Here is a 22,737-nt window from a genome sequence, read left to right as displayed (position 1 = left end):
TTACATTCAGCCAAACTCAGCTTGCTTCAGTGTTTGCTTTCAACAGAGGAATAAACTACAATACAGAACAAAGGGGAGAAAAGTTTGCAGCTATAAACAGAATTTGCGTGTGTTTGTGAGCATACTCTTTGTATCTGTGAGTTTGTGTGTGTGTGTGTGTGTGCGTTATGGAGACACAAACACAAGGGACTGTAGCACTGAGGAACATCTCCATAGAGATCAGAAGGCCTTAGGGTGGGTATATTTCCACCTGCTGAGAAAGAACCTCTGTGCAACCCCAGGAAAGGCATCTCTTCTGCCCTCCAGGGAGTCCGGTAAGATTGGCACCATAATGCTCCACCCTTTTTAAGATCAACACTTCCTCTCTCCTGTGGGCAGGATTTTGTGGGTTTTTATTAGATGTGGATCAACAGCTCATCATTATAGAAAGATAAGACGGATAGAAACCATCTGTCGTGAAGACACATTTCTATAGTTTTTTAATTTCTTTAATGTTATAATCCTTCATTATAACACAATTTTTTCCAGATATAGCCATTCAATGTTTTTGCATTCTGTAACAGCCTCTATATATATACAGTACGTACAGTATGCAGTCTTCCTTTTTAGTTGAGTCTGCCTGAATTCAAATCATGCACAAGGGCTCCACAGGAAATGATCCATGCATGTTTACAAGCCGTGGATCATTTCCCAAGCTCAGGACCTGACCCAATACATGTGCACATTTCTCATAATGAAGAAGACAAGCAGTCATGACCTCAATATTAACATGTCAGAAAGCAGTGTTGACTCTCTTCTTTAGTCCTATATTAAGGGTGATTCGATGACTCCTTTCAGCCGACAGTTTGTTCTAGGTTGGAGACTGCTCAAGGCATGACACGCATGTCATACTGAATAAAATTCACAACTCTGGAATCTGTAAAATTAAATAATGCCATTATCAACCACAAAGTGCCTGATCAACCAAGGCTGAAATCTTATCTTTAAAGTTGTTTTTTCATTCTGCTGCTGGCACAGCCAAAAATTGGCAATATTTTTTTTTTACTTTTTTCAGGTCAGTTTGTCTGCACAACTACCTGTTCAACCCAAACTAGTGTTCCAGAGCAAGAAAACAACTTGTAACAAATTGCGATGGAATTGGCTGTTGATAGTCAAGGCCCTCCTACGCCACAAAAGCTGAAATTTTCATCTCCACAAGAGAAATATCAAAATCCAGTGGCAGATTTCCATGACATTTACGAAGCACAGTTATGTTTCCAAGAGGATGAATAGTTTGAATCAGAACTTGGTGTCTGCGTAGCTTTTTTTTAGTTTAAGGTGAGGTGAGAAACAGGGCTCACTGATGCTGATACATATAATCAGTTTGGATTAAGAAAGCATCTACTTCTTGGTAAAGTGTTGTTATTTCACATTTCCAATGTACCTACTGGTAATAGCCAGCTTTGTGAGTCCACTCATTAGGTGAACAAGTTTTTTTTTGTGAATGTCTGTGACTGACTGTGTGACTGAGTGAGTGAGTGAGTGATAGAGTTACACCATTGGTCGCCCCGAGTATTTATTTTTATCCCTTTTATCCCACTGGCTGTTTCCCTTTCAAAATTATTTCCCACAAATTGTTTCTAATACGTCATCAGGGGGCATTTACAGCAGATCCTCGGTGTGTCTGATGTTTAGTTAATCCTCTGCCTCCTTTAGCGATGGTGGTTCATGTAATAAATGTAGTTTATTTGCTGTGATGGAGGTGAGGCTCAATGAATTGCAACCTCAATATTATCATGTCAGACAGCAGTGTTGACTCCCTTCTTCAGTCCTGAATTAAAGGTGATTGCTATTTTTAACTCATGTTATTTTTAACCAGATGTTACAAATAGCATGATTATATTGTTGAATTTATTAACTGAAGTGGTAGAAATGTACATTATTCTTAAGTGGCATGCACATTACATGACCCATACACAGTCCAGCTGTACACTAGGTTTGTACTTGTTTGTGCTGTAGTGAAGCTGCAGTCAGGAATAGCAGCATCATTATTTATTTTATTTTTTTGTGAGGAGAAAAAACTGTGGGCGTTACATTTAATACGATGCTGATCCTCAGGTTAAATATGAGATAGTGCTGCATTGCATTATGGTTAGCTGTGGTGACCACCGGTGGGGAAAAAAAAAAAAAAAAACAGGTTTCTATGGATTTCTCTCAGTGCTGTTGTTGTGGAAACTGTGCAAAAACAGTTTAGAGAAGAAACTGGAGGATAAGTGATGAAAGATTTTGTCATGGTCAAACCCCGCCCATGTACTCCATTTACTCTCCAGCATATATGCCCATTTAACTCTTGATAAAAACAAAAATGGCAATAAAATAAACCCTGACTGTCAAAGCTTAACATCAGAAGCCGTTTTAAAGGCAACCTGATTACAGTATTCCTCACTACTTTTGGGGTTTGTATATTATTATACCCACTGAAGGTCCTCGCAGGAACACAAACATGAATGTCTGCATGTGTGATTAATTTCAGTTTATGATTTGCATACAATACTCGCCCGTCAAATCTTACTGTTTATACAATCTAATGTATCCAGTCTCATCTGCATGTGTTTGTCGCCTTCCCCTTTTTCTCTGTTTGTTCAGGCCTTTGAATGTCTGAAAAAGGAAAACAAATCCTTTTCATTTACGGGCACATGCATCAACCTGGCATGCATCTGCTCGCGTTGTTCTCGCGAGGCACCGTGAATGCAGACAAAAGGGGGGGGGGGGTGGACAGCATATTTACAAACATAATACATTACTTTGTAGCTTACACCACCCGGGTTTCCTTGATGTGCATTTATATGTGAAACCTCAGTATTACCAGTGAGCTAACCTGCTTTTAAAGGAGGTTTATCGATGAGCATGAATGTTGGCTGGGCCTCTGCAAAGTGGATTCACATGAAAGATTTATTATAAATGTAATAAGAGCCATTTGAAGAGAAAAGAAGATGACACAAACACACACACACACACACACACATATTCACACTCATGCCTAACACTTGGAAAACAGCCATAGTGGCTAATCCATCCCAGTGAGCTGAATATGCTTATTTAAATGCTTCAGTCACAAATTCATTTCACACATTTCCGAGGCTCTGTTAGTGATCAGTGAAGAAAAATAGATGCACCGCTCGTTTTCACACCACTCTCTGAACAACATTAAAGGGTGTGAATATCTAATCTGTTTTTCATCTGTTTCTTTCTCCTGCCTGTCACCTTTCCGTGGCTTTCTTTACTTTGTCTCCACTTCTTCTCGTCTCTGCCTCTTCCTTTTTCTTTTCTTTTTTTTCTCATCTGGCCTGCTCTCCTTGTCACTTCCTGCTCCTCTAATGTCCATCACTGTCTGTATCTCTCAGGCATTGGCACCCAGGATGGTAGTGCAAAGAAGGAGGAGGATTTCAAGGGTAAGTCCCAGAGGCAGGTCCAGTTCAACCCGGGTCAGACCAGAGCCACGTGGCGGGTTCGCATCCTGACTGATGGGAAGTACGAACAGGCGGAAACCTTCCAGATCTTGCTTTCGGAGCCGGTGATGGGAGTGATGGAGTTCCCTGCCACAGCAACAGTTGAGATCCTGGATCCCAGCGACGGTCAGTGCTGCTCATGCAAACATTATAGCACACACACGGATACTTTTAGAGACCATTGTATATACTTTTGTGATGACAATCAGTGGTGGAAATCAACTAAGTGTATTTACTCAAGTACTGTACTTAACTCCAATTTCAAGGTACTTTTACTTCAATAAAAGATATAATTGCTTCTCCTGCCACTGGCACAATAATGAGGGAGGAATTTTTGTCTTAAGTTACATCACAATAGACAAGTGGTTCCCAACCTTTTCCAATTCAAGGCTCACTTGAAAAATGATGGCAGCCCACAGTCAAATCTGTAACAATACGGAGGCCAAGTAATAGTTTCTCAGAGCACTTTTTATTGTAATGATAACAATCGAACATTCAGGACTGAACTGAAAGCAGGAGAAGCTCAATTTTTCATTTTTTCTTGATGGGGGAGAAATCACTCGATTCACCATCTGTCTCTGACTCTCTTTCCTTTTAATTCTTCCTGTTGCTAACCAGCTATCCATTTTGATACCCCAGTTTCTGCCACTGATGTAATCTTTGAGCGCATAGTCACATGAGATAGCAAACAAATATATCATGTGGTCCGGCAGCGACAACATGAAGTTCCTATCGTTGGCTTATCACAGTGATAGACCTTAATATGAGAAGAATAACAATGAAAGGAGTTTTCTAAATTTAAAATGTCTTGTTTTTACAGATAATTTAGTTTTAAAACATTTAAAACATTCTATATGAACACACACACATATATATATATATATATATAATATATATATATATATCTATACTGTATATAGATATATATATAGGTATATATATATGACTTCATCCCACAGAATCATATATATATATATATATATATATATATATAATATATTTTTGCATACTGCATATAAATATAATAATTTAATCTTTTCACCAATTAAATTTTCTTTTCACCAAAATTGTACTGCTTTGCAAATAATTTTTCAGCCCACTTGCAGCACCTTCGCAGCCCACCAGTAGGCCCCAGCCCACGGGTTGGGAACCACTGCAATAGCTGATAAAAGATGGAAATTGTTTAATTATTTTTGCACATTTAATCTGATTATTCACAGAGGATTTTCTTTCCTGGGAGAAACTATTTCAAGGTCCCGAATACAGATGCAGCATATTAGATGTTGGCAAGATTAATCTGTAAGTTTTCTCTACGGGTTCATAAATGACTCTTGATTGGCAGCTGTGTGTGTGTGTGTGTGTGTAACTCAAGCAGACTATAAAGAACTGTATTCTATAAAGAATAGATTGGATTCTACATTTATTTATTCTATATTTTCCAGCATGAATATATAATTTATTCAGTCTTGTGTCCGTATTCCGTGTGATATCCATTATTAAAAAATGAAAATCAAAGGCTGCCTTTATGGACGGGCAATATGGAGGATCGAAAGTTAATAAATATATCCAGAGCAGAGGCGAGCGTTCACTTTTGCCTGCCTGAGCAGACAACTGTGACTGCGGATACACTGAAGAATCTGACATCTATAATGCACACCACACACAAATCCCAGCTGCCACTCAGGTACTGCTCTTACAAAGCAATGAAAAATACACAACCCATCATTCAACTTGGCTCGCACAGAATGAAGAACTGTCAATACAAACATTGCCCACTTTAGATGTAGTATCATGCAAATCTGCCCTCAGGCAAAGAAGAGAAATATAGAACTGACATGACAGCCGGTAGAGATAGTGTTGTCTTTTATCTTTTTACTGAGTAGAATCTTTACTTCTTAAAACTATAATAATCAGAGTTACTTCTTTATTTATGTGTATTATCAGGCCAAATCAAAGTTTATCAGTGGGACACATTATGGACACTTTTCTTCTCATGTACTTGTTTTGCTGTTTATCCGTGTACATTGGTCAAACTGTAATGGTTGCGTGCACAAAGTGTCTCATCAAACAAAACAAAAAAACACACACAAAACTTGTTCTTTGTGTCTTTGCCTGCAAATTGAAATGTTAATGGAATATTGAGTGTAGCGACAAACTGGCTGCCCTGCTCCATCAAGGCTGGATTTACTCTAGTGAAGCTTTTACATTCAGTTTTTTTTTTTTTTTTCGTGTATGCATCGCTCCCATCCACAGTGCAATTTGTAAGTAATGCGTAACAAAGATGGAAACACTGAAGCTCCCATTATATCCATACACAACAGCCGCTTTCATCACTCTCACTCTCATTTATCTCCTCGTTCTCCATCTTTCACTACATCTTGATCTCCCTTGTCTCTCTCCTCCTCACATTCGTCCTCTTCAATCTATCCCTCCCCTGTGGGTTAATTATGGTGTGTGTGGAGGGCAGGGGCTGGTTTGTTTTCTGTCGTCTCCGGGGATTGTCTAATGTGACAGAGATGTGTCACTCTGTACTCTAATGGGCCAGTGAAGCTTTAGCTATGCCTGTGGCGTTAGCCGCACTCCAGCTTCTTTCTCTAATGATGAAAACTGGCTTTGTCTGGTCTTCTGCTTAGCCTGAAGATTCCCTCCCTAGAGGACGTGTCAGCTAGGCTAATATCAGCTTTAGAGGAGGAGAGCGGATCGACAAGCTTTAACCAAAAGTGCTCCGAAATTACAGAGAGCATAACAAGCTGAGTTTGTTCTAACAGCATGGGCAGTCTCTGTTTATCTGTACAAATGCCTGGAGCTCTTCTTTCTTTCTTTATTTTTTTTCTTTCGGCTGTAAGAATGCAAACTGCATCTGTATTGAAACTTTGATTAATATCTCTGTGTTAGCTCGTCCTGTTGTGCGTTTGCCTATGATACACCCACTCTTAGTGCTTCAGCACTAACAAAGTTTGTCTGATTACAGGCTGTGATACACTGGCCTTCCTCCTCCAAAACTTTATCACTTTCTGTCATATATAATTCATGCACAATGCGGACTCAAGATGAAGGTGGTAGCCTGCTGTTAGACTGTTTGCAGCAGTAGCATCTTGCCACAGCCAGTGATATCTTTCTTGCTTCCACGATAGCTACTATATATCACTAGAGCGGTTACCCCCCCCCCCTCTGCATTTTGCGTCAAGGTCATCCCACTAAATGATGAAGAACTACTCCCTCTCTCCGTTGCGATGTTTTTTGTGTAGAACCACGAGGCCAGCTGCAGTCGCTTCTTGTGTAATTATAGGAGCTTTGTCTCTGTTAAGACGTCAAACCCGTTGACTAATGCAAGACGCATTAAAACAAGGGAGTGCATCTTGCGAGTTTTGCTGTTGCATTGAACTGTGACCATGGGGGCTGTGCTGTGTTTGGTTGCATAGTGCACACAGGCTTGTTTGTTTTATACTTACAGCTTAGGTAATTAGCTGATGGGCATAACCCGCATTATAAACTGTTAATGAGTAAAAAGTGCACAACTATATCACAACAACAACAACAACAACAACAACAACAACAACAACAACAACAACAACAACAACAACCAAACAGTAGGAACAAAATACTCCTGCATCCATAGAATATTCATGAAATTATCAATAATGGAGATGTTCTAGGCATTGGAATAAGAGCCCAACATTTCCTTTGTGCGTGTTTTGTGTTGTTTTGTTTTTTTTGGGGCAACAATAACAAGATAAGGTGCATGTATCTTCTGTTTTAACACCGTCCGTAAAAGCGCGTGTGTGTGTGTCCATTAATGTTTTAAAAACGACTGTGTGTTTTCCTCCAGGAGGTGAACTCGACCCACTAAAAAATGTTATTTTTTTCTAAACCTTCGGGTGAATTTGGAGGCACCAGAAGAACGAAGTGTGGGGTGAAACGTGAAAGAACTGTGAGGCGAGGAGGTTTGCGGCATAAATGTGGCGAGAGAGAGAGAGAGAGAAAGAGAGAGAGAGAGAGAGAATATCAGGGTGTAGTGTGTGTGTGTGTGTGTGTGTGGAATAGGTAAGCAGTGGACCCTAATCCCTTGCTATGAGCCCCTGTACCCCCCAGGGAGCGACAAATTGTGGGCACCGACAGAAAGGAGAAATGGAGGAGAGGGGAGAAAATTGAGAGGAGAGAGAACGATTTAGGGAGTTACCATAAGAGAAGAGAAATGTTTGACCCCCCTGCAGTGCGCAAGATTGTTTTATGTTGATGACTTCATCCCACAGAATCATCTCTAGGTGTTGAGCTCTTTTTTACGCTGGCTGTTGAATCAAACGGCCAAATCTGTTTGTTTTATTTTTGTTTTTTTCTTTCATATTTTCATTCTCTAGTGCTTTCCATTTTAGATGCAAGTTTTGTTGTTGCACAAGCAAGCGCCACAAGTGTCTTGCATTTCCCATCATTCACTCGCTCATTCATTCTGTCACTCAAAGAAGGATTGAAGGAGGTGGAGGGGTAACGAACTCCCAAGAAGATCTGGGGCGAGTTGAAGCCCAGTCCACTCTATGTTTTTATTGGTCCCGGTGCGTCCGTGGAAAATAGCTCCAACATTTATTGTTTCTATAATGCCAGTAAGTTCTTTGCTTTGATAGATGGTGCTTTCACTGGCTCTAAGTCTCTCTCTCAATCACAAAACTCCTCTCAGAGATGGAGCGAGGAGCAGGGGAAAGATGGAAAGAAAATAAGAGAGATGGCTCGGCTGACCCTCGTGTGAACGGAGCGGTCGGTGTGTGAAACTCCCAGCTGATTCGCGCTGCGGGATGAACTCAGAGGCTTGCATGTGTAATTGTCTGCGACACACTAGGTAGTAAGAAAAAGCTTCTGGAGGGGTCTCTTTGAAGAGCACCTCCGGTTGCATCAAACTGAAAACCGTGATGGAGAGTTATTTTTGAATATGAATAAGCACACCGCAGGTCCACCACTTCAATAGATCTGGATTAAAAAAAAAAAGAAAAAGTGGCTGCGGCTCACTAATGCAGAATCAGAACAAAAGCCTGTATCTGCTTAATGTACTGTGGATTGTTTCGCAGATTGTTATACATATCATTACCCTTTTCTTTTTTTCCTCTGACTCTCTCCACTCGTTCTCTTGTCTCCTCCATACAGAGTCGACTGTGTTCTTCCCTGAACAGATCCACTCAGTTGAGGAAGATATTGGGGAGCTTTTCATCCCGGTGCACCGCAGTGGAGATATCAGCCAGGAGCTCATGGTGGTCTGCTACACACAGCAGGGTACGGACTGGCCTTTTTTCACCTCATCTAACCCGTTTATCCTCAGCGTACCGTGCCTGCCTGCCTGCCTGCCTGTCTGCCTGCCTGCCTGCCTGCCTGCCTGCCTGCCTGTCTGCCTGCCTGCCTGCCTGCCTGTCTGCTGGCCTTGGTGGTCAAACTGAAGATACAAATGGTGGAAGTTATTATTTATAGGCTCAATGCAAAATTTTCAATCACAAATACTCTCGTGTTGATTTAAGAGTTGAAGATATAGATGGAAAATTAGCATTTTATGTTTCTCAGATGAACATAATTAAATCATCCAGTTTTATTGCTGTGAATTCAGACCTTATGGACGCAAACACACGGCCCTTTACTGCGTCATTCCCCCTCTCTCTGCGTCCCCATTTCCTGTCTCTCTATACTATCCTGTCCAATAAAGGCATAAAAAGCCCCAAAAAATATACTTTAATAAAAAATTAAAAAAAAAAAAAATATATATATATATATATATATCAAAAGTGTATGATGGAGTGTGTTTAAAATACAGCAGTGCACTGTTCACACCACATTAGCCTTTTGACAAATATAAAAAGTTGCAGCATAATCTCAGTAGTATGATAATTAACCGTTAACCAGTGTCCTTAAAGTTTTACAGTAGTTCATTCAGATCAACAAAGTACAAATTCCACAACCACTCCACTCTCTTTGTGATAATTCCAATGACTTTCAGTTGCATGTTTGCAGCTGGTTATACGGTGACAGTGTGTGAAAAATTACCCATTCCAGCCTGTATGTTCTGCTAATGCCATTAAATCTCATGAAATAAATTTAGACAACACATGAAGTGATAATGCATTCGCTGATTAGACTAATGAAGCTGCTGTTGTTAAATGTCAGAAGTAGCTACACTGCAGGTTTCATTCTGAGAAAACCTGTGGGGGTGGCCTGTTCCCATGGCGTTCTGATATTAAAACTGATATACTGACTGAACTGATGGGCTTGCTGTAATTAAAGGTCAAACTTTCACAAGCCATTATGGCTATTTTAACAGTCTGAATTTTACTAAACTGAAAAGGAAAAAATGCATCTTCCTACTGATTGTCGTGATGAAGATGTTTTGGTTGTACGTTCAACCCCCTCTGAATTTTCTACAATTCGTCCCATCAATTTCAAATTCATATTCATCTAAATATGAATGTGTGTATGAAAATGACTACTTCAAATGTAGTGAGTCATTATAGAAAAACAATGTGCCTGAAGCTGATCACTCGGTACTTCTGAAATTAGAGATGCTGTTTTAAAAGCTCTGATATGTACGGAGGCCTTTTTCAAATACATTATGTTTTAATTATATGATTTAAATGATTTAGATGTTTTAAATGTTGGACAGCTCCCCCCCCCCCCCCCCCCCCCCCACACACACACACACACACACACACACACACACACACACACCCCCCCTATAACTCTGACCTCACCTGTCCTCTTCCCGGTCACCTTGAAGGGTCTGCCTCAGGAACGATCCCCACCACCGTCCTGTCTTACTCGGACTACATCTCCCGTCCGGAGGAGCACGGCAGCATCCTTCGCTTCGACAAGGGTGAGAGGGAGAAGCAGTGTCGCGTGGTGATCATCGACGACTCTCTGTACGAGGGGGATGAGAGCTTCAATGTCACGCTGTCGCTGCCTGTCGGGGGACGTCTGGGAATGCACTACCCCAGCACCAAAGTCAACATCTTGGAGGATATGGACGATGGTAAGGCCTGCTGATTCTGATAATATGTATGTACAGAATATGTCTGTCAATCTGTAGGTAATTAGTTTTTTTTTTGTTTTTTTTTAGCTTCCACCGTGTTTCTATTCCCAGTGATCTTCCTGTGAAAGTTACAATAACTTTATAGAGAAAATCAAGCTCTGGTTAAACTTTCCTTCGAATGTGATGTACCCAAATCACACGGATGAGAGGTCAGAGTGAACTTTGCAAAAAGGCATTTTGTCTCCAAAGAGAGGCTTAGGAGATTTAATTAATTTCTGCCTGGTTTGTGTGTGTATGTGTATGTGTATGTGTGTATGTGTGTATGTGTGTGTGTGTGTGTGTATGGATTTAAGGTTAAAAAACACATGCTTATATGCAGACACACAGTTTCATATAAAGTTTATGGGTGTGTATTCACAGTGCTAGAAGTTGTGGTGAATTGAATTGTCACCAGAGCCTTTATGTCACAGATATTCTCTTAATTAAAAGTTGTTTACAAACCTACTGGGTGTTGGATAAGAGTGCTGAGAGCACCCTGACATGGACCCCGCACCTCGCAGGAGACAGATGGAGTAAAACTCCCTGTCTCACTGTCATCCAGACAGTTTTTAATTACAGTCCAGACTCACACAGGAGTCCAGTGGGACTACATTATCACACATGTCTGTGGTCGGCTTTCATCGTGTTGCAGCATCGTATGGACAAAGTAGATTACATCTTCTGAGAGGCAGAGACATGTCTATGAGATTTATCTTGGGACAGACAAGCCTGTTGGGAAATACCTATTCCAATCTACAGGCGTTCTCCACCCTCTCACTATTTTGCATTGATTTACTTTATAGACTTGGAGAGATTGAATGTCTCTGCTCAAGGTTTTTTGTTAAATGCCATGCCGTAGATTGTTACAGTAAAAGTCATACTTTGTTCTTCCAGGAGATGAATGATGACGGGAGCAGTGGTGTAATAAATTTGGGTCAAATACCAGCCATGTAACAAAGGGGTTGACTCTACATCAAAGCCAAATAGATAGTGTGAAGGAAGTTTTTCCTGTCCTTGTTCACGCTGTGACTGTCACTGTAGAGGCTTATGAGCTCCCCTATCGATCTGGCTTCTAACCAGAAAAATGCAAACTGTTGAAATTGCCCTAGTTTCCTGTTAGTTAAGTACAAGTAACACTTAAAGCATCACGATGCCAGCCAATCTTTTACGATGAGTTGTGAGGACGATGCATCAACAAATAAATAAGAAAGTCTAATTGACCTACATCCAGCCCCACTAAGTATAAATGACTTGTTTTCACTGGCTACAATGCTCCAGATGTACAAACAATAAAGTGCCCTAAATTTATTTGTTCACCCTTTCTATAATTGTTACCTTGTTAAATAGACACTGACCTTGTTTTATTCATTATATTCTGAGGCCGGAAATGAGCGTCTACATTTAGCTGCCATCTTAAATAACTACAGAGGGAAGAAAAGAAAAAAAAAAAACTCTAAGGTAGAGCAAGAAAAATAGTTATAATATTAAAAGCTAAAAATGCCATCTGGTCAGGGTGGAAATAGCGCTCTAAATAGACAATACAGCAGAATACTGTATCACACAAGGTAACTAACAGTTTACTATAGTTTCTTAACTAGAAACACTTTGTTGATGAGTGTCTTCCTCTTTAGTAGCTCCTTCAGTGTGTCATCTATTGTTTGTATTGGAAAGAACAGTGACAGAGAGGACCTGTCATGCTGTTGCCAGACTGCAGACTGGAATAAAGAAAACAATGAGGACTCAGAACTGAGAACTCATTTAGGGATACAAACAATTGCGCCAAATTGAATATGTGTGTGCGGAGGCATCAGGGGGCTAGTTAACAAGAAAGCATGACACTCTGTCTGATTGTTAGTAAATTGTCAGAAGACTTCAGTCGTGGTGCCGAGTTCAAAGGAATGGAAATGTGTTTGTGAAAGCCCGACTCCTGTGAGAGATGATGTGTCATTTTTAGCCTCCCAGAGGATAATACACCGTCTGCCAGTGCTCTAATACCTGCACCCAGGCAGTCAAAACTTCAGCCTCCCTCACTTTAGTTCAACCTCAAGTCACCAAGGAAAATAGCGAAACGAGAGTCTGCGTTCACGTGTGTGTGTGTGTGTGTGTGTGTGTGTGTGTGTGTGTGTGTGTGTGTGTGTGTGTGTGCGCTTGGCCGCCTGTATGTTTATATGTGCCTGTGTGTCTGCACGCACCGACTTAACGCCAGACCTCGAATTCTGCATCAACTGTAAGCGACCGCTGGTGCTTCTCCGGCCCCATTTTTCCTTCCCCCAGGTCTAAGTCAAGTTCAGTCTGCTGTTCTCCTTCCATCCATTTCCCCACTACCACTACTCTCTCTCTCTCCTCTGTCTCACACATTCACTCTTTCTCTCACTTTAGCTGTTAAAAAAAAAAAAAAAGGGCCCAGGGGTGTCTGCTAGATTTAGTACTTTATCAGATTAAACTCTACAGTACCTGTCTCCCTGCGTGCTGCGCTCCGCATGGCTGCACTCTCTGACTCAAAGTGAGTGTTGTCATCTCCTTGTACCCTGCCAAGGAGAGAGGACACTCAGGCTCTCTCAGTTGGGTACATATGGCCACAGCTGAGTTTGTAGAATTGTAGATTAGCTCGGGCTATTTCTTGGAAACCCAGTCCTTCATATCAATATTAGGGCAGCCTTGCAATTGATCACGCTCACGAAGCAGCAGACTTACTCACTAGTACGCTGTGCCCTCGCTGTAAATAAACAGCGCTGTTACTTTCCAATTGTAGGAGGTAGATTGTGGCAGACTCACAATTGGAGGGATTTTGTTCCTCCTATTGTTATTACAGAACAACACATTCCATTCTCGAAGCAAATCATTTTAATTACAAATTCTTCTACTTTACATACACGCCATCTTGCACCACATGTCCTCAATTAGCATGCGAGCAACAAATTGTGGCGAGCCCCTTCTCTCACAATTCCTTAATTTTCTGCCTTAATTTTGCCTCCTGTTACATACAATATAACACTGAGTGTTAAAATGAAAAGAAAAATACAACAAATCAGGTCAGAGTTGTGTTTGATTTTATTCGTTGTTAAAGGCCTGAAAAGATAAAACTGTCCACAGTGTGACATCAAAAAGCAAATATTAAGAGAAAAGTCAGAAATCTTGAACATAAACATTTTAATTTCCTGCCTTCTTAATCACTGCGTGATCCCTTATATGTATAAATTTAAAGCCCATGCACCAATGAGAAATGTATGACAAAGAAAAGAACTTAATTTGTACAATCTCATTTGTCTGCTCCTTCCTAAAAGCAGGGGTCCTCCTGAAGAGGACAGCTGAGAATGTTCCATAAACGGTATTTAAAGGTGCAGTGACACACAAATGGCTACAGATGCCCACACGTAGTAATTATCACAATTTGGCTTCACACCTTCCCCAGCCCTCACACACACTTCAGAGTGCTAAACCACAGGCGTGGCCCCGGAGGGGAGAGAGGATGCGGTTCTCACTCATCAGTCATCACTCAGCCCTTTCTCACAGTGTCAAGAATCTGTCGTCCCGGGCGCAGTCGGGACATGTGTGAACGCAGACGTGTACATTATCACTCGAGCAGAAGTTTCCTCTCTAAAGCATAAAAGGAATGTGTGCCATATTGAGACATGTTTCCGGTATGAGTGTTGAAGTAGGCATTGACGTAGCAGTAATAATCAATAATAAAAAATAAAAAATAAAAAATAAAAACCCTTGCCAGCCTCCACACTGTTTACTTGTCTATCTGGTCAAATGTTTTTAACCCACACACACAATCTGTAATCCTTCTTTTTTACCCTGCCACTGTGCAAATACATAAAGTCTATTTGCATTACAAACCAGCGCTACATCTGTGAGGTGAGGCTGACTGTGTGGGAGGAAAAAGGTACGAGAGAGAAAGACAGATGCACAGAGGAAACAAGTCTTTAGATGGAGAGGCTGCTCTTGATGTAAGATGCTCGCTCGATATCGTCAAGTTGAGAGTCAAAAATGTAACTGCAGTAATTTTCCTCAGTCCCTGCGTTATGAACACTATGCTTAGCTTTTATTATCTGGCCCAGTTAAAGTATATAAATAAAATATGAAATTTAATATATCAGTAAAGTAGTATTCAGGAAAAAAAAAAAAAAAAAACGTCTGGACTGCTGAAGTGTTTGATCATGACACAAAAAAATGATAATACGCAGGGCTATTTTTGGATTATATGCCAGAATATAAGAAAGGAGTTGAGTGAGAGAGAGAGAGAGAGTGGCATCTTAAAATGGAGACAGAGGAACTTTTATTCTGTCAGTTTTATGGACTTCACAGGGGGGGGGGGGGGGGGGGGTTGCGAGAGATGAAGCTGTCAAATACACATTGGACTGCCTCCACTTTGCTGCCTCAGGAAACAATGCCAGTTCAAACAAGCCTTTGAGCAGTCTAGGGGGCCGCTTTCTCTCTAACTATCTCTCTCACACACACACACACACACACACACACACATACACACACACACATATTGTTTTTCAGTGGTAACTTCATCTTTTTTTTTTCGTTGAAAGTACTTAGTGGTTTCTGTCAGGAGAATGATAACAAAGACTGATAACAATGAGGTTGGATGAGAGGCCAAGAAAGGTTGAAAGGTCACGCTTCCCTGCGGATTAACTTCAGACTAATGGGCTGTCGCTGTTTGACCTCTGTATCCGGCCGCTGGCTTTACAAATGAATCATGTCAGAGTGCGGGTGGCTCCTGACAGGTCTAATGTTAGCGCAGGTGCATGCATAAGAAGAGAAGCCAAGTAAGATTAACACTGAGGAAACAGTAAACTAACAAAGGTTGGTCGTATGAAGTGGAGGACCAGTGAAGAGGTACTGATATTGAGTTTCAAAGCAACATGAGATAAAAAATAGATCACCTGTGCCCAAATATATTCTGATCAAAAAAAAGCTTTAATATTTATGTAAGTATTTTATATGTCAAACAGTCTGGAGGTCCACGGCAGGATGTCAAACAGCGAAACTGCATCAAGAAACAACAAGGGCAGAATCACAAATTGGAACATCAGGGAAATGATGAAACCATTGTGCAAAATAAACAACAATTACAAAGTGCTGCTAATTTATTTATTTATTTCCTTTTTTTTTAATTAATTAATTAATTTTTTTGCTTTCTCCGCTCCCCAGCTCCAGTGTTTTACTTTGGAGAGCTGGAGTATCATGTGGATGAGAGCGATGGATACGTGGAAGTGAAAGTGTGGAGGACGGGAACCGATCTGTCCAAGACTGGCACAGTCATCGTCCGCTCTCGCAAGGCCGAGCCCGTGTCGGCAGAGGGTGAGGTCATACAGCCAAACAAAAGCTGCTTGTGACTGATTACAAATGATTGAATTCACCAATTAGACCATCTCTTCTCAACTTATCATCATTGTAATATTGTCTGACTTGTCACCCCACTCTCTGTCCCTCCTCCAGCCGGTAATGACTATGTGGGCATCAGTCGTAACTTGGACTTCGCCCCGGGTGTCAGCATGCAGACGTTCAAGGTCACCATTCTGGATGACCTGGGACAGCCAGAGCTGGAGGGGACTGAGAGCTTTGAGCTGGTCCTACGGATGCCAGTGCAGGGCATCCTGGGAGATCCTGAGAAGGCTACAGTCTTTATCAATGACTCGGTGTCTGACTGTAAGTGATTTGATTATCTTTTACTTGAGAATCTTTCTCACCTACCATATATTTATTTGCTGTTTTATGCATGGCTCTAGGGAGGGCAGTGTTAGTCTGTCATTGGTGCATACAGTTTCTGCAGACATTCATGGGCCCCAGAGGATGAATCCTCCTGAATATGGTGATCCCCTTACTCTTCCTCTCTCTACACCAGGTTCACATTTTATTGCTTTTAGTGAAAGGCCTTGATAATGAGTAGATGAATTGCCATGAAATTTGATAAAGGTACCTATGATGCCCAGAAGATAAATCTAAATCTTTTAGGATCCTCTGATTTTTCTACTGGTGCCACCATCTACTCAATGGATTGGCCCAAAATGTTGTACAGATAATATTTCTCCTCCCTGACTTTCCATCTAGCACCATCAAAGGATCACGAATTTTCAATTTAACCATTACTATGGTGGTTTATGGTTCCCACGAGCCTCGGCTTTACTTTGTGTTTAGTGTGAATTAGCAAATGTTAGCATGCTAAGGTGCTGAGCATGCTTGCACACAGACACTAGCGTTACAGATGTTTGCTAGCGTTCAGCTCTGCGCCTCACAGAGCCCCTAGTATGACTGTAGACTTTTGTTTTTACATGTTTCATTCAAAATCTTTTTGTGTCAAATGTGCTTTATGAATAAAGTTTATTGTTATTAATGGAAGTAGCTGCCCCAGGTGGTAAAAACTCTCTTAGGAACATGTTTTGCCTAGCTTGTTTCTTTCTTTACACTTTTAAACAATGTACCTGCTTTGCTAAGCACAGCTTAACAATTAATTTGTCAATTTTCTTTGGTGTGAATCCCTAGTTTGTTGTTGTTGACAGCCGTGTTATCGGATTTGATTTGTAAAATCAGTTCAGCCACTTAGTGTCAGCCCAGACAGCATGGAGGACATTATTACTGCCTTTGTCGCGCATGAATGAACTCTCCTGTTGACCGACAGTGCCAAAGGTCCAGTTCCGTGAGCCTGTGTACACCGGAGAGGAGAGTGACGGTCAGATCGCCGTGACAGTGTATCGCAGCGGTGACATCAGACACAAATCCACTGTTCGCTGTTATACCCGCCAGGGCTCCGCACAGGTCACCTCTGACTTTGATGAACGACCCAACACAGAAGCGTCAGTCATCACTTTCTTACCAGGTACTTCAATAATCACACAAGTACACCACATGTTTCCTCTCTCTTCTTTTGTGTTTGTTTAAAGGTATCTTGTTTTGAGAGTTGACACCCTTTTAATCAAGTAAACAGCTCATCCACACATTTTCAGCTTTTTGTCACATTTTTTGCAAGATCGACAGTGCCTTCCAGATACCGCAAAGGCTTGCAAGTTTAACTGTGTTCCACACCTTTCTTACTGTGCTGTCATTATCATTTTTTTTTGCAAAATATATTTTAACAGCTTCCAAAAACTCTGGAGGACCTGAGTAAATGGGGGAAATACAGAAAAGAAAACTGAATAATTGTAGAACTTACTCTATTTTTTCTTCCACCTTGAATTTTTTAACATGTCTTGTCATCACCGCCTTGCTGTGCACTCTAGGCGAGGTGGAGAAGCCGTGTGTTCTGTCACTGGTTGATGACACGCTGTATGAAGAAGGAGAAGAGCTACGGTTGGTTTTAGGCGACGCAAAGAGCGACTCACAGTTTGGCGCGTCAGTGGGAGCTCTGAGTGAGACCCTGGTGAAAATCAAGGACACAGCTGACAGTAAGTGAGATGGAGAGGGAAGACGATGGTGAAGGAAAGTCAGATATTAAATATTTTAGTTTTTATTTGTCTGGATACTTGAAGTGTTTTGGCTGATGAATATGAAACATATGGTAAATGCTGAGTATACCTGAACATATGCTTTTAATTTATAATTGTCATGAGCAGCGATGATAAAGGATTTAAAGGTTTACATCCATAATCCTATAATGTTTTTGCTTCATATTTTATCTTTGTCCCCTCACTTTCCGTGCACCTTAGAACCCATCATCCGTTTTGTGGAAACCAAGTTCAGTGTTAGTGAACCGAAAGAGGCCGGCGCCGTGGCAACTGTGAGGATCCCCGTGGTACGAGTGGGTGACACGTCAAAGGTGTCAGTGGTCCGGGTTCACACCAAAGACGGGTCGGCTGTCTCTGGAGAGGACTATTACCCCGTGTCTCGAGGTAAACTCTGCACACGTCGTCTTATGGCTCATATAGTTGCATTTGTAATTCATGCTGCACTTTAACAGCATCAGCATGCAACAGTAATGTGACCTTGCCTGACCAAAAATGATGCACGCTTGATCTTCATAAGAGTTTTCTAAGCGACCAGTGGATGCATCCAAAACTTTAAATCACCAGCATAGTTTGAAAAAGTGAAAGTGATGTATATAAAAACTTCTTCTTCTTCTTCTTCTTCTTCTTCTTCATCCTCCATATGATAGAAATAATTCAGGAACCCACTCGTCGATTTATCACACTGCGACACCACTTGTGGTCAAAAACTTCACAAGACTCATCACCTTTGTTCTTAAAGCCTGCAGATATCCTGATACATTCCCGTCATGCATTTGCAGCAGCTAATATAGTTTTGACAAGTCTGAAACAAGGCTCCCTATAGGAATGTTAAGTGAATGAAAATGGGCATAGGGGGTTTATTGGGGCGAGGGTCATTGATTTCTAATTTCATCCCAAATGGGGAAAGATTATTTCTTCAATAGTCCAGTGGAGGATCGTGTAATTTTTGATTGAATTTCAGTATTCTTCATGCTTTGTCAGCAGGGTGAAATCTTCCTCTCCATCCACTCAGCTTTTAGTGCAGGGAACCTTTCTTTGCTTAATCAAGGCTTGAAATATTTATGTGAAATACATTCAGTCTATTCAAATCATACCTGCCTGGCCCCGCTGTTCAAATAGTGCGAATGTCCCAGCAGTTTTGAATCATTCAGCGCTGAATTTCTCATTTTGTGCAATATTTTCTCAGTGCAGCACAGTTCTAATGCAAAGCTCTATTACTTTCCTTGCAAGGAGATGGACCACCTTTGGCAGTATGCAAATAGGAATGTGCATGCACTGCTTTTTAGCAAAGTGATATATTCCTCTGAAGCAATAAAACATGAATTGGGCTAAACCGTGAGACTTTTCTTTTTCTCTTTCTTTTTTGTGGAAAACTAAACTCAGCAAAACTTGGCTTTGAAATCACCTGAACCACTTTTATCACCAACAAAAATGTCAGAGAGCCATTTATGCATTACGCTGTTGGTGCACTTAATGAGCTGCATTTCAAACTGCTTTCTCTGGTGTTCGCATGTGTCTCCACAGACATCGAGTTTAAACAAGGGGAAAAGGAACACGTGGTGGAGGTGGAGGTGCTGTTTGACGGCGTCAGAGAGATGAGGGAGGCCTTTACTCTCCACCTGAAGCCGGATGAAAACATGGTGGCTGAAACACAGGTCAGGAACGTGCTCATGCCCACAACCGAGCAAATCATACGAAATCCACACAGACAGTTATGGGATTGAAGCCTGATGAAAAAGTAAAGAGATGAAGAAACGTTTTTTCCTGATTTGACCCATATTTATCCAGGTCACTCCCGCTGAGATCAGGGATCTCTTTTACACGGGTGTCCCAGCCCAGACAACAGCAGCACTTTACTGTAGTTGCAGCCAAAAGACTGATGAAAACATTTCACAATAAATAATAGATTATCTAAGAGAGAGAAAAAAAAAAAAAAGTTCAGCGAGCAGAAGAAAAGAGGCAGACAGAGAGATATGAGTAGAAAGAGAAACCAAGATTCAGCCGTGACTGTGAGAATGCAAACACATCCAGCTCTGTGATGACTGTAATTCATTGTGTCTGTGTGAGTAGCTCTCATTGGTCTTGCACCTCTTTTTTTGTGAAACAGGTAACTAAAGTTATAGTTTACATCGAGGAGACCAACAGTATGGCTGACGTCACCTTCCCCTCCTTGCCTCACGTGGTGTCTCTGTTCCATTACGACGACGTCGCCAGGACACCGGACAACCTCCACCCACCTGCCGGCTACCCCGTCATCTGCGTGACGGTGAGTCAACCTCAAAGGATACAAAGTGGATTTGAGGACCTCTTTTTAATTGAACTGAACTCACAAAACCTGCACACTCCAGCAGCACCTGGCAAACTGTAACTCTGGGGCATGGTAGGCTTTTTCTGTAATGACTCAGCAGGACCTAATCATGACCCACATCCTCTGGGAGTGGAGGGCACATTGTTATCCCCCTAGGATCCATACTTTTGTTCTGCCAAAGTTAAACTGTCCTTCCAGAGTCTGTCCTTAAAACACACATTAAACAGTTTAGTAGGCCACAGTCCTCGTTCTTTCACCCACAGGAGAACCACTCTTGAATACGGGCACTTAAATGGATTTTCCTGATGTGTTAAGTCATCTGATTCTCAGGTGAATTCTATGTGTGGCTGGAGCTCTTTTTGTGTTTGTGTTTGTGTTTGTGTGTGTGTGTGTGTGTGTGTGTGTGTGTGTGTGTGTGTTTCCCTGTGTCGTGGTCAGCTGCGTAGGATGTTCCCTGGGAGGACAAAATGAAGTAGTCTTGTCAAAATTGATTGTATTGAGCGCTGCACATGGAGGCACAGTGTCAACAGGTTTAAATCCATAGAAACACTTCAAGGCTTATGCCTCCATGCCATATCTCTATCTCTCTATCTCTCTCTACAAAATAAGCAGTTTTAAGGATTCGAATAGGAAAGCATAACACACCGAAACATCTGGATTTCCTTGGCAACAATCGCTCACTTGTCTTGTCTTCTCTACCTCTCTCTCCCTTTGTCCTCCGGCGTCTGCTTTCCCATCCCTCTGCTGTCCCTGCCCATCCGCCCACTCCTTCTGTATTCCTTATCCGTCCTCCAGGCTTGCAGCACGAAATACCCAGACTACGACAAGACGGGCTCTATCTGTGTCAGCGAGCACATCAACAACACCTTGACCCGCTACCGCTGGCTGATCAGCGCCCCTGCCGGCCCCGATGGCGTCACCAGTCCCATGAGGGAGGTGGATTTTGACACCTTCTTCACCTCCTCCAAGATGATCACGCTGGATTCAGTCTACTTCCAGGCAGGCTCCAGGGTCCAGTGTGCTGCTAGGGCTGTTAATTCTAACGGGGATGAAGGTTTAGAGCTCAGCAGCCCCATTGTCACTATCAGCCAGGAGGAAGGTGAGGACGGAACAACGAACATCCCTCTCTTAAGTCTTGTGTTGCCAGTTTTTTTCTAGAGAAGGGATAAAACACATTAGCAAAAAGACTTCAGGGATAGTGTGTTTGAGTGAAAAGTACCCGCTGTACGGCACAGTTGTGTAACAGACTAATGAAAAAGAAAAATCCACCCAAATCAGTGGAAGACAAGCATTTACAAAGCAGCTTTTTGTTCCTATTTTCGTTGCACTGAGCTAAGTGGTAAACAGTCTTCAGATCCTCTACCACAATGTATAAATACTCCATTACAAGTAAAATACCTGCATTCAAAATGTTACTTGAAGTATTAGCAAAACCTAAGAGTGTTATAGTATGAATTATCATTTTATTGGATGATTATTTCTGATGCTTTAATGCGTAAGTAGAGTTTTACTGTTAGGGTGGAGCTAATTTAAATTAATTTATCTACCATTAGTTTAATCTGTAACAATGCATGATATTTTAAAAGGTCATCATATGATGCTATAATCTTACCAGAATATAGCAGAAACTAAACTGTCAAATAAATGTAGTTGGGTTTCATTTTGAAACGTAGAAGTATAATATAGTATAATATAGAATTATAATAACCTCCTCTCTGTTGCTATGCTATTTCAGTATGCAGCGCTCACTCCAAGCAACAAGTTCAGGCTCTCTGTCTCAGGGTGGTCGCAAGGTATTCTTAGAAATATGGAAACCACCGTCTGACTCAGTGACACATCAGGCGGAAAATGTATTAAACAGCATGTATAACAATGTTAAATGAGCAAAGGTGGATTTATCGCATAAGTAACCAGCTGTTGATCCAAACATAGCCCTTGATTTCGTGTTGCAGTCTGTCCTTGTGTTCAGAGTCTCTCTCCTCCTCTCCTCTGTCTTATAAAGGTATGTGTCAACCGCGTAAGATGGGGACCGTTGGCGCTGAGCCTTTCTCTGCCAAGCTACGGTACACTGGAGCAGACGACCCGAAACATCCCAACCTCATCAAAGTGACTGTCACCATGCCTCACATAGATGGTGGGTAGAAGCTGGAGGCAGGACTCGTACCACAGATGAAATGAAGTGTAATGTAGTGTGTGTAATATTCACGTCTGGGGATCCTCAGGAGCGTGACAGCCAGAATATAGATCTTGCCGAGTTGTATCGAACCCCACTGTAGAAACCCTCCAGCACACCCGCTACTTAACATTCCCTTCTTGATTTTTAATCAGTTTCCTTCTGCCTCGCCTCCTCCAGGTTTCCTTCCTCATTTTTTTTCCTGTTGCTCCCCTGCTTTTCTTTTCATTACTTTTCTCCCTCTTCGTTCAACTATTTCTTTCCTCTTAGTTTTT

General features: G+C 41.6%; 1 protein-coding gene across 1 annotated transcript in view; it reads left to right on the top strand.

Moving 5' to 3' along the window:
- Positions 1-22,737, top strand: part of LOC130182781 (FRAS1-related extracellular matrix protein 2-like) — a 60,545-nt gene that overhangs the window by 28,560 nt on the left and 9,248 nt on the right. Inside the window, exons 4-15 of the mRNA XM_056397924.1 lie at positions 3,384-3,614; positions 8,622-8,747; positions 10,234-10,485; positions 15,691-15,840; positions 15,979-16,188; positions 17,159-17,356; positions 17,757-17,921; positions 18,183-18,365; positions 19,506-19,636; positions 20,089-20,247; positions 21,085-21,388; positions 22,292-22,423. Coding sequence (XP_056253899.1) covers positions 3,384-3,614; positions 8,622-8,747; positions 10,234-10,485; positions 15,691-15,840; positions 15,979-16,188; positions 17,159-17,356; positions 17,757-17,921; positions 18,183-18,365; positions 19,506-19,636; positions 20,089-20,247; positions 21,085-21,388; positions 22,292-22,423 — 2,241 coding nt within the window. The remainder of the gene's footprint in view (positions 1-3,383; positions 3,615-8,621; positions 8,748-10,233; positions 10,486-15,690; positions 15,841-15,978; positions 16,189-17,158; positions 17,357-17,756; positions 17,922-18,182; positions 18,366-19,505; positions 19,637-20,088; positions 20,248-21,084; positions 21,389-22,291; positions 22,424-22,737) is intronic.

Source organism: Seriola aureovittata, chromosome 15 (genome assembly GCF_021018895.1).
Source record: "Seriola aureovittata isolate HTS-2021-v1 ecotype China chromosome 15, ASM2101889v1, whole genome shotgun sequence".
NCBI lineage: Eukaryota > Metazoa > Chordata > Actinopteri > Carangiformes > Carangidae > Seriola > Seriola aureovittata.
Note: the sequence above shows the minus strand (reverse complement) of the source record. Positions and strands in the feature narration are given on the sequence as shown.